The sequence below is a fragment of the Lissotriton vulgaris genome, chromosome 3_1 (genome assembly GCF_964263255.1).
Source record: "Lissotriton vulgaris chromosome 3_1, aLisVul1.2, whole genome shotgun sequence".
NCBI lineage: Eukaryota > Metazoa > Chordata > Amphibia > Caudata > Salamandridae > Lissotriton > Lissotriton vulgaris.
Genome location: NC_141689.1, coordinates 1,837,372,677 through 1,837,386,906, shown reverse-complemented (window position 1 = coordinate 1,837,386,906; position 14,230 = coordinate 1,837,372,677). Strand labels below are relative to the sequence as shown.

General features: G+C 51.5%; 1 protein-coding gene across 1 annotated transcript in view; it reads left to right on the top strand.

Annotated features, from left to right (window-relative positions):
• Positions 1-14,230, top strand: part of LRBA (LPS responsive beige-like anchor protein) — a 2,444,222-nt gene that overhangs the window by 2,116,582 nt on the left and 313,410 nt on the right. The window contains exon 50 of the mRNA XM_086962285.1: positions 192-369. Within this exon, the coding sequence (XP_086818411.1) occupies positions 192-369 (178 nt within the window). The remainder of the gene's footprint in view (positions 1-191; positions 370-14,230) is intronic.

The following is a 14,230-nucleotide window of genomic DNA, read 5'->3' as shown; positions in this document are numbered from 1 at the left end:
CCTGCCGTTTCCACTGGCCTGCCGATGCTTCTCATGCTTCTTTCTCTTGCAGCTGCTCTGTGCTTCTTTATGATAATGGGGTCTCCCTTCTCTTGTCCTGTCGTCTTTCTTGGCCCCTTCCTGTGTCTCCCTTTCTTCTCCCATTTGTTTGGGTTCCTGTTGTGCCCACTCAACAGTATCTCCTCCTGCAGACGCCGCTGATGTTCACAGACCAGGCCCAGCAGGATGTCATCATGGTCCTGAAGTTCCCCTCCAACTCCCCCGTCACTCACGTGGCCGCCAACACCCAGCCTGGGCTGGCAGCACCCGCAGTCATCACCGTCACTGCCAACCGGCTCTTTGCCGTCAACAAGTGGCATAACCTCCCAGGTAAACGAACATTTTCTTTTTCTGTTTGAAAACATTGTCATCTTTAACTGTTAGCCAATAACGTGAATTCCACTTAACGTGGCACAGCATACTACAGTCAACAACACATGACCATAGTGTATTTGCCAGAAACTTGAGGTTGATTAAAAAAAAAGTGTATGAGCTTATCAAAATTGATTTTGTTTTCGCTCTTTTTCCTTTCAATTCTAAGTGAATTTAATTTTAAAAAACTGCAGAGCTACAGATGTACATGCTATAACAGATGCTGAATTTGAAACTGCAGTCGAATCAGTATGTTTTATGCGATTCTCTGTAGAAGGAACCTTGTTTGTATTTATTTTTTCACCTTCGGGATTTCCTTTTCATCAAATTTCATTTGTAAAAAACATTTTCTGAAGCTGCTACGTTTGTACTTTCTAGTACGATTCTGGTCTTGCCTCAGGGTTTGCATTAAAAAAAAAAAAGTCAAGGAAATGCCAGCCTTTGCCGTCAGATTATCAAAATCTCGCATAGTTTTGGTGTATATAGTTAAGCCTATGCTCAAGCTGTTCCTCTTCGCAGTAGATCATTAGTTCATTACTGCTCATCTTTCCTTAAACTGTCTCGTACAGATATGCTCTTTACTCTCTAACACAAGTGTTCCTAGGGCTCTCTCATTAATACCTTGGAGCGCAAGGCCTTCTTTGAAAATAATTTACTAGACCTACATTCTATTGCTGTTTATCCCTACTCATTGATTGATTGATTGATTGATCACAGATATATTAAGTATGCAGTTACCCCAAGGGGCATGTTGTGTTTAAGTCCATGTTAAACCATGCTGCTCCTAAGTTGATTGATTTCTACAGCTTGTGTTACCCAGGTGGTCATAGGAGATCTCTAGGCTTTGTTATAGACTGCACCAGAGCCTTTTATGTATTTGTGTCTCCTATGATATCACGTTTATTTTTCCTCAGACAATACCTGCTGTTAATGATACTTAATATTATAGTATCTGAAAGAGACACGTTAGTGATAGATTCCTTACCTTAGAATATCCCCAGGCATCAGACTGGATCCGGAAAGTTTTGCGTAGCAGTACCCTTGCGCGTCGGCAGGCGTCGTCTGCGGCTCCGCGTCCGTCGTAGGCGTCGTGGGCGCCGTGATGACGTCGTCGGAGTACTTAGACGCCGCCTCCGCGTGCTGACGTCAGTTCTTCTTTTTTCCGCGCCAGCCAGCGCAGATCTGGAAAGAGCAGTTCCCTAGTCACTTTTTGACTAACCTTTTTGATCTTTTTGATCCATTCGAAGTCTTACGACTCCGACGGTGCCGTTAGGGATGCCCGGATTCAAGCATTGCGACGAGTGCGACCGTACCATGTCGGTCACGGATCCCCACCGCTTGTGCCTGATGTGTTTGGGCGTCGACCATGACGACGAGGCCTGCTCCGACTGTCGGGCCCTCTCGAGGAAGGCCAGGCGGGAGCGGTCCCGCAGGCGACTCGAGATCCGCCAGTCGGCCCCGCGCCGTGTGAGGTCCCGGTCCCGGTCCCACGGGAGGTCGAGGGACAGGTCGCGGGGACGGAGCCGTCACAGCTCCGGGAGTCGGCACCACTCCTCCGGGTCCAAGTCGTCAGGTAAGAAGCATAAGAAGTCGAAGAGACATCATCGCTCTTCTGGCTGCCCCGACGCTCGCACGACGCGGCCGGGGGTTCGGGTGACACCGCCCACGCGGCTCCTCGTGAGTCGCGGGCGCCGCGTTCGGCCCCATACCCCCCGGTCCCTGGGCTGAACGCGACGCCGGAGATCGAGCGCTTCCTCATGGCCATGAGGTCCCTTTCTCCTCCGACGGGTTCTGCGGTGCCTTCGGGCCCAGTGAACCCGTCTGGGGGCCCTAGTGGGTCGGGGGCTACGACCCCGACGCCGTCAGGTTCTTCGGCCTCGACGCCGCCGGCGCCTTTGGGCCCGGCGCCGCAGGGCTCCACGATCCCGCCGCCGCCGCTGCCCTCGGGCTCGGCGCCGCAGGGTACAGCGGCCCCGGCGTCGTCGGTGCCTTTGGGCCCGGCGCCGCTGGGCCCTTGTCGGGCGATGGCTCGTCACCGGTGGACCTTACGACCCCCCCGGCGTCGGTCCGTGTTGTGTCCCCTTCGGCGTCGGCCTCGGCCGGCGCCGCCCCCGATGTCTCCTCTCAGTCGGTTCCGACGTCGGGACGACGCCTATCGGCGCCGGTCTCGACGCCGGTCGGAGATTTTCATCTCTATCAACCGTCCTCATTCGCTTATGACCCTGAGTCTCAGGAGATGCGGGAAAAGGAGTATTGGGAGGGTCTGAGGACCCTCTGACAAGAGATTGTCAGTCTAACATGGACTGGACAGGAGACCTTGGGGAGGCCAGTGGCCTGGACACCTCTCCGGACACTGGATTCGTCTCTCCTCCTACCGTGGCTTCGGAGGAGGGCGCGACATATGGTGTGGTGTTGACGAGGGCTACTAAGGCCTTGGGCCTTGAGCTCCCCGTCGCGGCCGTGAGGACTAACCTCCTCACTGAGGTCCTTAAGCCGCAGTCATGCTCCATGGAGCCTCTGCTGCCGTTTAATGAGGCCTTGACGGACGTTCTCTTGGGCACTTGGTCCAGGCCCGCTACAGGTTCGCCTGTAGATAGGAACATGGCCAGACGCCACCGCCCGGCCCCGGGCGACCCATGTTTCCTGTCCACCCACCCCACCCCCGAGAGTCTGGTTATCCAGGCCTCTAACTCCCAGACCGCCTTCCCGTCGGCTCCCCCCGATCGGGAATCCAAGAGGTACGAGGCCTTTGGCAAGAAGGTGTTCTCGTCCCTTAGCTTGGGACTGCGGTCTTCCAACACCGCATGCCTTTTGGGCCGTTACACCCATTCTATATGGGATACGGTGGCGGAAGTGCTGCCAGAGTGCCCGTTGGAGGTACGGGCCAAACTCGGCCAAGCCATAGTGGAAGGCCGGGACGCTTCAAAGTATTCAATCAGGTGCGGACTGGATACTACTGACTCGCTAGGCAGAGCGATGGCTACGACGGTGGCGATACGACGCCACGCCTGGCTGAGATCCGCCAACTTCTCGGCAGACGTCCAGAATACACTCATGGACATGCCGTTCGATGGCCGTCGCCTCTTTGGCGACAAGGCAGACCACGCGCTTGAGCGCTTTAAGGACTCCAGAGCTACGGCCAAGTCCTTGGGCCTTTCGGCCCGCGCCAGCAAGTGGGTGCCTTTCGCTCCTTTCGTGGCCAAGGAAGGGGCGTCCCCACACGTGCCGCCAGCCACTCGCCGCAAACTATCGTCCAGCGCGGCGGCGGCCGTGGAAACCGCCGTGGAGGCGGTCGGGGAAACAAGCGGAGCCAGTCCACACCTGCCCCCGCAGCATCCGCCTCTAAACCCTCCTAGTCCGTGCTTTTCGGCCCATGTGATGCCAGTGGGAGGCAGGGTTCGCCATCACCACTCTCACTGGCGCACAGTCACTTCGGACAGGTGGGTGCTGCAGATCGTCCGAAGGGGCTACTCCCTCCCCTTCGAGACGACCCCTCAAGCCATGCCACCGCAACACCACCGCGTATCGGGGGATCACTTGCGGCTCCTGCAGGAGGAGGTTTCGGCCCTCTTGGCCAAGGGGGCCATCGAGCGCGTTCCTGGGCCAGAAGTAGGACGTGGTTGCTACTCCCACTACTTCCTGGTACCCAAGAAGGGCAAAGGGGGCCTACGCCCTATCTTGGATCTGAGGAACGTCAACGGCTTCCTCCGGAAGGAGAAGTGCAAAATGCTGACACTGGCTCAGGTCTTGGCTGCCCTAGACCCAGGAGACTGGATGGTAGCGTTGGACTTGCAGGACGCATATTTTCACATCCCCGTCCTGCCGGCCCACCGGCGTTACCTGCGGTTCACGGTAGGCCTCGAGCACTTTCAGTTTACCGTGCTCCCCTTCGGCCTTACCAGCGCCCCACGGGTGTTCACGAAGGTGATGGCGGTGGTCGCAGCTCATCTGCGCAGGTCAGGGGTGTCAGTCTTCCCCTACCTCGACGACTGGTTGTTGAAGGCGGGCTCGCCCCAGACAGTCGTCAGCCACCTCCAGACTACGGCGGATCTCCTGCACCTGCTGGGATTTTCCATCAATGTGCCGAAGTCACACCTGTGCCCCTCTCAGAAGCTCCTTTTCATCGGAGCGGTTCTCGACTCGGCGCAGTTTCGGGTTTACCCGCCCGAACAGCGGGTCCGGGATATACAGGCTCTGATTCCGGTCTTCCAGCCGTTATCCCGGGTTTCGGTCAGGTTGACGCTGCGGCTTCTGGCGCTGATGGCCTCCTGCATCCTTTTGGTGCATCACGCACGGTGGCGGATGCAGGCTCTGCAGTGGGACCTGAAGTTTCAGTGGGCCCAGCACCGGGGCAACCTGTCCGACCATGTCCTGATCTCGGAGGGCACTGCGAGACAGCTGCAGTGGTGGCTCACGGACCGCGATTGGGTCAACGGCAGATCCCTCTCCCTTCCCCAACCGGAGCACGTAGTTGTGACGGACGCATCCCTCCAGGGCTGGGGAGGCCACTTGGGAGAGGCGGAGATCAGAGGACTCTGGTCTCCGGCGGAGTCCCGGCTCCATTTCAACCTTTTGGAGCTGCGGGCGATTCGTCTGGCACTGAAAGCATTCCTCCCGTCTGTCCGAGGGAGTGCAGTGCAGGTGTTCACCGACAACACCACCGCCATGTGGTACTGCAACAAACAAGGCGGAGTGGGGTCATGGACCCTTTGCCAGGAGGCTCTGCGTCTCTGGCAATGGCTGGAACATCAGGGCGTGACCCTGGTGGTTCAACACCTGGCCGGTTCTCTGAACGCCAGGGCGGACGAACTCAGCCGTCGGTGCTCGATGGATCACGAATGGCGTCTGAACTCGGACGTGGCGCAAGGCCTCTTTCTGCAATGGGGAGAGCCTTGGTTAGATCTATTCGCCACCGAAGAGAACGCGCAATGTCATCAGTTCTGCGTGTTGGAATTTCCAAGGCGGCACTCGCTCGGAGACGCTTTTCGTCGCGAGTGGAGCTGCGGTCTGTTGTATGCCTTTCCGCCTATACCTCTTCTGCCCAGAGTGCTGAAGAAGATCAAGCGCGACCGGGCACAAGTCATCCTTGTGGCTCCGGACTGGGCTCGAAGGTACTGGTATCCCGAGCTACTCAGCATGTCAGTCGATCCCCCGATTCGTCTGCCACTTCAGGAGGACCTTCTGTCGCAGCAGCAGGGGACGGTCCTCCACCCGAACCTGTCCAGTCTCCACCTCCATGCTTGGAGATTGAGCGGCGACAGTTGAGGCCATTTGACTTGCCTCCTGAAGTTTGCAACATCATTCTGGCAGCCAGGCGTCCCTCCACAAAAACGGTGTACGCCTGCAGGTGGAACAGATTTGTGGCATGGTGCACAGCAAAGGCTGTGGATCCCCTCAATGCCCCTCTCTCTGAGGTTCTTCTCTTCCTTCTTTCTCTTGCCCAGCAGGGCTCTGCTCTGGGCACTATCAAGGGCTATCTTTCGGCTCTTTCAGCCTTTCTGAGGCTGCCTGACCAACCTTCTTTGTTCAAGTCCCCTATTGTAAACAGATTTCTGAAAGGCATCACTCATACCTTTCCTCCTGTTCCTTTCGTGATGCCTCAGTGGGACTTGAACCTGGTTCTAACCTTTCTGATGTGCGCTCCCTTTGAGCCACTTTATAACTGTCCGCTTCGCCTTCTTTCTTTGAAGACTGCCTTCCTGGTAGCCATCACCTCTGCCAGGAGAGTGAGTGAGCTCCAGGCTCTCTCTTGTAAGCCTCCTTTCCTTTCAGTCCATCCGGACAAGGTTGTTTTGAGGACTAGGCCCTCCTTCTTGCCTAAGGTGGTCACTGCCTTCCACATTGGGCAGTCCATCACATTGCCCACCTTCTTTCCGCCTCCGCACCCCTTGAGAGAGGAGGAGAGGCTCCACCGTCTGGACCCAAAACGTACGCTCTCGTTCTATCTGGATCGCACACGCCAGTTCCGGGTGGATGATCAACTCTTTGTTGGGTACGCGGGCGCTAAGAAAGGGAAAGCGGTGCACAAACGGACCATCTCTCGATGGATTATCATGTGCATCCAGGCATGTTACTCCTTGGCTAAGAAGGAACCCCCTGTTGGGCTGCGGGCTCATTCCACTCGAGCCACGGCCACTACAACTGCCTTGGGCCGAGGTGTGCCCTTGCAGGACATTTGCCAGGCAGCTACGTGGGCCTCGTTGCACACGTTTGCACGGCACTACTGCCTGGACAGTCAGGTCCGGAGAGACGGCTACTTTGGCCGCTCCGTTCTCCAGGACTTTCTGGTGTAAATATTGGTTCGCAGACCCACCACCACGGGGTTGGTATTGCTGGGGTATCTATTCTAAGGTAAGGAATCTATCACTAACGTGTCTCTTTCAGATGCACAACTTACTACTTGTGTAACGATATATCTGTAAGAGACATTAGTTAGTGATAGATTCCTTACCGACCTACCCATCCTCCCCGTTCTGCGAACCGATATCTAGGGTTAAGGTCCTCCCCTTTCAGGGCCCTAGTTTCTTGGCACCAGTGTCGGTTTTTGTCATGGCTCTGCGCTTCTGGCGCGGAAAAGCTGTGGCTAAGAACTGACGTCAGCACGCGGAGGCGGCGTCTAAGTACTCCGACGACGTCATCACGGCGCCCACGACGCCTACGACGGACGCGGAGCCGCAGACAACGCCTGCCGACGCGCAAGGGTACTGCTACGCAAAACTTTCCGGATCCAGTCTGACGCCTGGGGATATTCTAAGGTAAGGAATCTATCACTAACTAATGTCTCTTACAGATATATCGTTACACAAGTAGTAACTTGTGCAGTCATTCTAAAGCACTGTGCTGCCCCTGTGGCTGGGTCATTTGTGTATAACATCTACAAATTAATAAATACATTCTTGAGTCTCCAGCTAAACGCTCAACAAGGAAGGTCTAATTGTGATTCATGAGTGAAGGAAATTCTAGTCTCTAGCCACCAACACGGCTAATAATTTGTTGGTTCGTTTGAGGAATGTAGAACTATTCCAGAGCTCAAGTGTCCTATTCCCAAAAAATTTTAAAATGTGGACGTAGTTTTGACATCTGCTGGTATGTACCTTTATAGGTTTGTTCCAGTTAAACAAAATGTTCACTAGTGCACATGGAAAGCTGTGCCAGGCACTGGTTTCCAGGCATAGGGACTACTGGGATAATTCCAGCAGGCTCCTATTTCTGCTGCACCGCAAATTCCTACAGTGTAGAAGTCCACACAGAGAAGATGGACCCCCCTGAACAAACGCACAATATGTTTTCTCCACAGAGCCTTCTCCATATGTTTGCCTGTGGAGAAAGCTGTTACATCTCTGGAGTAAATCTCTGACTATTTTCAAGGTCTGAAGGGTTTGATCGAAGTTTAAGAAACCTACAGACATAAATGTTTGCGGGCTTTCACAAACTTCCAAGGCAAACCATACCATGGAACACTCGTTTCGACACACCTTGAGTGGCATTTACTATTGTAGTTTTCTCCACACTTGTGCCAGAAAAATCCACTGCAGTACATTAATTTACTCTGGCCTGAAAGCCCTTGTTAATTTTTGCTAGGCGTAAATAATTATACGGCTGAAATACCTTTGTGAAAAAGCCTCAACGCTATTTTCTCCCCCATAGATTGTTTGGGGCACACTCATATTGGGACTGTAAAGACAAACCCAACATTTTAAATGTAATTCTTATTCACATATAATCACTGTAGCTCTACCTACACCTGAGAACCTTAACCCTACTTTTTATGCTCTAGATAAGTATAACTACATCTCTTGTAACTTATGAAGCATGTGATGGTGGTATTAGTCTTTGTTTAATAGTCCTCAGTATAGATCATTGGCTATTCAGGATCTAATTGAGGACCTGTTTTGAACTCACACAAACTGCATCAATGTCTAAAACACTGATCAATAGAAGGTGCAGCTTTTGGATACATGTGAGTTTTTGCCTCTCAGGCCCTCATCAAAGATGACCATGTTTGTACTGTATTTATGAGAGGGTATTTTGACCTAATAGTGGCTGATGAAACGTCTTCGTGTCACCCTTCTGTATTGTGATGAGCAAAAAAATCACATTTTGATGTGTTAACATGAAGATTCTTCAGTCATCCAGCCCTCAAATGAGCTGGGTTCGGGGCAATACATTTAACAATAACTCAATATTTTCAATATAGAAATGTGACTTTCATAGAGAGAACTCCCAAAAGATGAGAGGGTTTTAAATTGATGTTTAAGATTGAGTAGAGGGAGGAAGGACCCATATGAAATCATAAAAGTATAGTACAGAAATATAGGCATTCACCCTCAGTGTCCTTCCTGATAGTAAATTGTAGAACCAAGCCATAAGATGGCTCTTGACATTCCCTACTGAGCCCAACATGTCTATCGGCATAGAGTTGTTCGCAGTATTAAGGGCAGAGAAGTGTTCCAGTTGGTCCATAACTGCCAGGCAGCCTTCTTCACTGATTTTCAATATGTTATCTTAGAACACATAATGTGTCTCAGTACCATGGCTTTGGCAGAAACCAGATTCGAGCTTGGCGTGGCACCTTTTCAAGCTTTATATCATTGATACAATAGCAGTGGCCTTAAGAACAGCTGGATTATTTCACATATATTCCTCTTCCTTTATCTGTGCAATCAGCATTTGCTGCTTCTAGGGAGCATTATCACCAGTACAATACATTTGTACAAGGGCCTAAAGTTGTTCGTAGGAGCCTAACTCCAAATGGGGGGTTGATGCATACTAAACCCGCCTGTTGTTGGTTCAGTTTTGTGTATCTTTCCTCTACCATCTCCACACATAACAGTCCTCTGTCTCATTCTTGTACCTTTCTCTTTTCTTCTCCCCTTTCTATCCTTCTCTGAGTTTCATTGGGTCTAAACATTTTGATTTAAAATACATCTTGGCCCCAAAGAATGACAGTCTGTGCTCATCACAATCTCACATTAAACACTGCTGTTGGCACAGTCATCAGATTGAACAGTTGATGTTTTAAGGTATGCTAGACTCTGCCAGCTACTCCTAAATATTTTCTTTAATGTGCTAACTCGTCCCAACTTCATATTAATGTGCACACATTGTTAGTCATGTTGACATTTCCTCTATTGTTTCCCCAAACAGGATTTTACAACTAGATCACTTTTTTATTTTTTTGCCATACAGTAATTCTTGGTTACATTAGATGTTGTGTGTTAATTTTACATGAATATATTTTATTTCATTTCTTTCATTAACCATTTCTGCTCGCTGCACGGTGTGATTTTCCATGCCCTTTAACCTTAACTATTTTTTTGCCTGATTTATGAGCTCATAGAAAATCCCTATGGAACTTTCTGGGAGTTGTGTGTGTTGAGACTATATGCTATTGTATGTCTGTTAAACATCTTTGCCTATTATGGTGCCTCCTTTTACATAGAAACATATTTTGTGATTCTCAGATAATTTACTAACTCTCATTAATGTTTCTCCGGAGGTGTTTAGGTAAATGAGTCTTGCTTGAGTTTATGATGCCATAGACCCAGCCAGTATGAATCCCTTCAACACAATACATAGCTGCGTGCTTGGTCTTCTGACCTTGAATATCATATACCTCATTCCAATTACATCAGTTTGTCACTTGAGGAAACTGCAATCACTTTGGTGCAATTGTCCTACATCAAAGTTTTTGCATATAAATAGGTGCTGAGTACTCGGGCAGGTTTCCTTCCACATTCACTAGTCCATCACCCTTTAAACAAGCATTGGAAATGCAATAGGTCTCGCACCATTAGAGTTAGTGCTTTTAGAATTGTTTATGGGTTTTTTTTGTAAATGTTTAGCATTTTTGTTTCCTGTAGCCAATGCTAAAGAATTACAAATAAAAAAAGCCATAAACATTTCTAAAAGCTCTAACTGAAATGGTCTGAGACCTATTGCACTGTGTGAGGGTGAGGGGTTGAGGGTGAGTGAGGGTGAGGTTGGGTGAGGGTGAGTGAGGGTGAGGGGTTGAGGGTGAGTGAGGGTGAGGGGTTGAGGGTGAGTGAGGGTGAGTGAGGGTGGGTGAGGGTGAGTGAGGGTGAGGGGTTGAGGTTGAGGGTGAGGTGTTGAGGGTGAGTGAGGGTGAGGTGTTGAGGGTGAGTGAGGGTGAGGGCGAGTGAGGTGTTGAGGGTGAGTGAGGGTGAGGGGTTGAGGGTGAGTGAGGGTGAGGGTGAGTGAGGGTGAGGGTGAGTGAGGGTGAGGGTGAGTGAGGGTGAGTGAGAGTGAGGGTGAGTGAGAGTGAGGGTGAGTGAGAGTGAGGGTGAGTGAGAGTGAGGGTGAGTGAGAGTGAGGGTGAGTGAGAGTGAGGGTGAGTGAGAGTGAGGGGTTGAGGGTGAAGGGTTGAGGGTAAGTGAGGGTGAGTGAGGGTGAGGGGTTGAGGGTGAGTGAGGGTGAGGGGTTGAGGGTGAGTGAGGGTGAGGCGTTGAGGGTGAGTGTGGGTGAGGGTGAGGGGTTGAGGGTGAGTGAGGGTGAGGGTGAGTGAGGGTGAGGGGTTGAGGGTGAGTGTGGGTGAGGGTGAGTGAGGGGTTGAGGGTGAGTGTGGGTGAGGGTGAGGGGTTGAGGGTGAGTGAGGGTGAGTGAGGGTGAGGGTGAGGGGTTGAGGGTGAGTGAGGGTGAGGGTGAGTGAGGGTGAGGGGTTGAGGGTGGGTGAGGGTGAGGGTGAGTGAGGGTGTGTGAGGATGAGGGGGTGAGGGTGTGTGAGGATGAGGGGGTGAGGATGTGAAGGCGCGTTTGGCAGTGTATGTTTTAACGCTCGGAATATCATAATGAACCCAGACATGACAGTCTCCAGCCAACAGCTGTAAATAGTTAGTCAAGTAAGCTAATGTTTGAGAGAGGCAGGCCCAAACCAAATGGCAAGCTAGGTTCTGGGACGCACAGCAGCAGGACATTCTTTGTTGGTGAGAGGCCAAATCTTACCACAGAAAATATGGATTTGTAGAAACCTTTGTATTTGTTGATGCATTACCACAAGCGTTTACGCTTTTGGCAGCGTTCCTTTTCTTGCGCCCATGATAGTAGCGTTGTTTGCTTGTTCATTGCGAGTTTAAAATCATTTCTGGGTAAGTATGCTTACCAAAGATGGTGCGAGTTCAGCGCTTTTAAGGCCTCACTTCTTGCGCGGGCTCAACAGTTCGTTTGACTGTTATCATGAATCTCTTTCCAATTTAGTGCTTTTGGAATAGTAATGAATAAAAAGCTGTTGTATAGCTGGCCACACACCAGCAGCAGGACACAAAAAGATCTCACGGTCTTGAAAAAACTTAAACCTAACACAGCCATTAGGTGGAAGCAAGGGTCTTGTTACAATAAAGCCTCACTGCTACAAGAGTAATACCAACATAGGTGCAGAAACAGAAAGAAAGGTTCAAGAGAACAAGATACCCTTAATGCAAGCATAAAGCATGTCCGCTGTGGTAAACACCACCACAAACCAGCACGGCCAAAGACAATAGGTCTGACTTTGGCAAGCCTGCAATGGCTTTGATGTATTTTTACATGCAAGTGGAAAAACAAATCCAAAGTGCCATCTGGCTGAAATCCTTGTTTGGGTTCAAGTACATGTGGGCAGGAGACCTCTCATTCCCAGTTGCTGCTGCTGCCGCCTGGTAAGACTGTCAATAAATGACAGAAAAAAGCGAACAACGCACCTTATGAAGTGAATGGGTTCAGGGCATGGGTCCTTCCTGCATCTCCCTGGCTCCACCCACTGAAAGGTTTGCTAAGTCAGCTGATTGAAAGCTTAGGGTTCGGCATTGGGGGTTGTGACTAGAATATTAATTAATATTCTAAGAGAAGCATGGATAATTATCTCTTCCCCGTGTCTAAGGATTTAAGAACCGCACCCACGTTTCAACCAAAATAGTAGGGGGTTTGTTTCAGAGTTAAACCACTGAGCACTAGACATGTAACCTTGACAAAACCGATCCTAGTCTGCAAGAAAAGCCGCAGGAACCCAACAGGAGGTAAATAATATACATTGCAGACTACGACACAAGAGAATGTCTCTTCTCTGATAATGAACGCCAATAACCGTGCCTAGAAGACCATGCAAGATAGTTACAAAGCGCAACATAAAATGGCCGAGCAACGCGAAAAATTAATTTCACTGAAGACAGTATCGAAATGTGCCTTTTCTGCCGGTGGAAGCGCTGCGAAGGACAGAGACACGCATATTTCTCATGCGAGGCACAACATTAGCGTTAAAAGTTGCCTTTTGCCTTACTCTTCCTGTAGTTGGCTGTCATTTTAATTCACTTCCTGCGCTGGAAGGGAGAGCCGGCTCTTTGAACTTATCCTCAATACTTTCAAAGGAATGGGAAGAAAAAACCGCGAGACAGAAAGGGTGAGAGGGAGTGAGGAAAAAAAATATATATACCTCTGACACCCACGGACAAACCGCTACTTTGAACGCTCAGGAAGAAGCTTCTTGCTGCAAACACAACAAGACGGAGGGAAGAGGGGGGAGGAGAAATGCGACACGGCGGGAAGGGGAGGGGGCGGAGCGGGTACAATAAACAAGACGGAGGGAAGAGAGGGGAGGGGGGAGGAGAAATGCGACAGGGGAAATGCGAGACGGCGGGAAGGGGAGGGGGCGGAGCGGGTAAACAAAGACGGACGTGCACGCGCTTTTAAGCTCAATGCGCATGCGCATTGAGCTTAAAAGTCACGGGCACTGCAAGGAATCGCCACGATTCCTTGCAGTGCGGATAAAGAGTGGATAAGTGCCAATACTCTCGCTTGCTCGATGCGCATGCGCATCGACAGGCGAGACCTAAAAAGGATACGGAGCACCATCATTTGGACCAAAGAGTCTTGCAAGATCTAGTCTGTGAAATCTTCTTCCTATTAGACCTGGCTGTCAAGGCAGTAGTGCTTTGTGAAAATGTTTTAACTTATACATTGATATTACCAACAGCCACCAGCTTTTTGTGGGGTTCTCTGTAGCAAAGCACAGGAAAGCATTGCACAAGTACTTTGTTGAGGTGGATAGTGATCTGCATTAAATTCTCATATGCACCGTTCAAGAAGCAGCCTCCAGAAGTTCTGAGAGCCCATTCCGCCAGGGCTGCTAATTTCCAGAAAGATCCATGAGCTGCTGGGGGGGCGTGGCCAGGCGCCGAAGATAGCGGACGCTTCTTGCTGACGCTCTCCGCCTCATCCCCTGATTATCCTGGGCATCCAGCTGTCTCAGGGCTCTATCCGACCCCTGAGCTTACCTGCCATGCCTGCTTGAGAGCCGGCCTCCGAAGCGAGGTTCCCCGAGCCCTGAAATCGCCTCTTGACGGCCCTGGGGGCTGCGGCCTGCTCTGTTGCGGAGACCTAGGTCTGGTTGCGCGGTTGACCCGCGCCAGAATGTTCTACTGCCTCTGAGTGAGGGGTGCCCCCGCAGCGCTTCCTTGACTGCCTGGTGTTGCCGCCTTTTACCCTGATGGTACCGCGGGGGGCAACCTGCAACTTCTTCTGGCCGGAGGTAGCTGCTCGGGAGCTGGCTCTGTGGGGAGCCTGGATCCGGCGTGAGCTGCTGCTGCAGAGGCCGCTGAGACAACGCTGGAGCTGGCCGGTGGGGGCTTCCTGGCCGAGGTAGGCCTGCAAGGGGCGAAACGAGGTGCCTTCTGGTGGAGGTAAGGGGCCACGGGGGTCTGTCGGGCCTAGGGCCCCCTGCTGGTTCGCATCGCTACTGTCCCTGCGCGCCTGGTGGGCGGTGTGGGCCGCAGAGGCCGAACGGGCCTGGGGCCCCTGCGAAGACTGCTCACTTGGGGTGACAGTGCAGTCT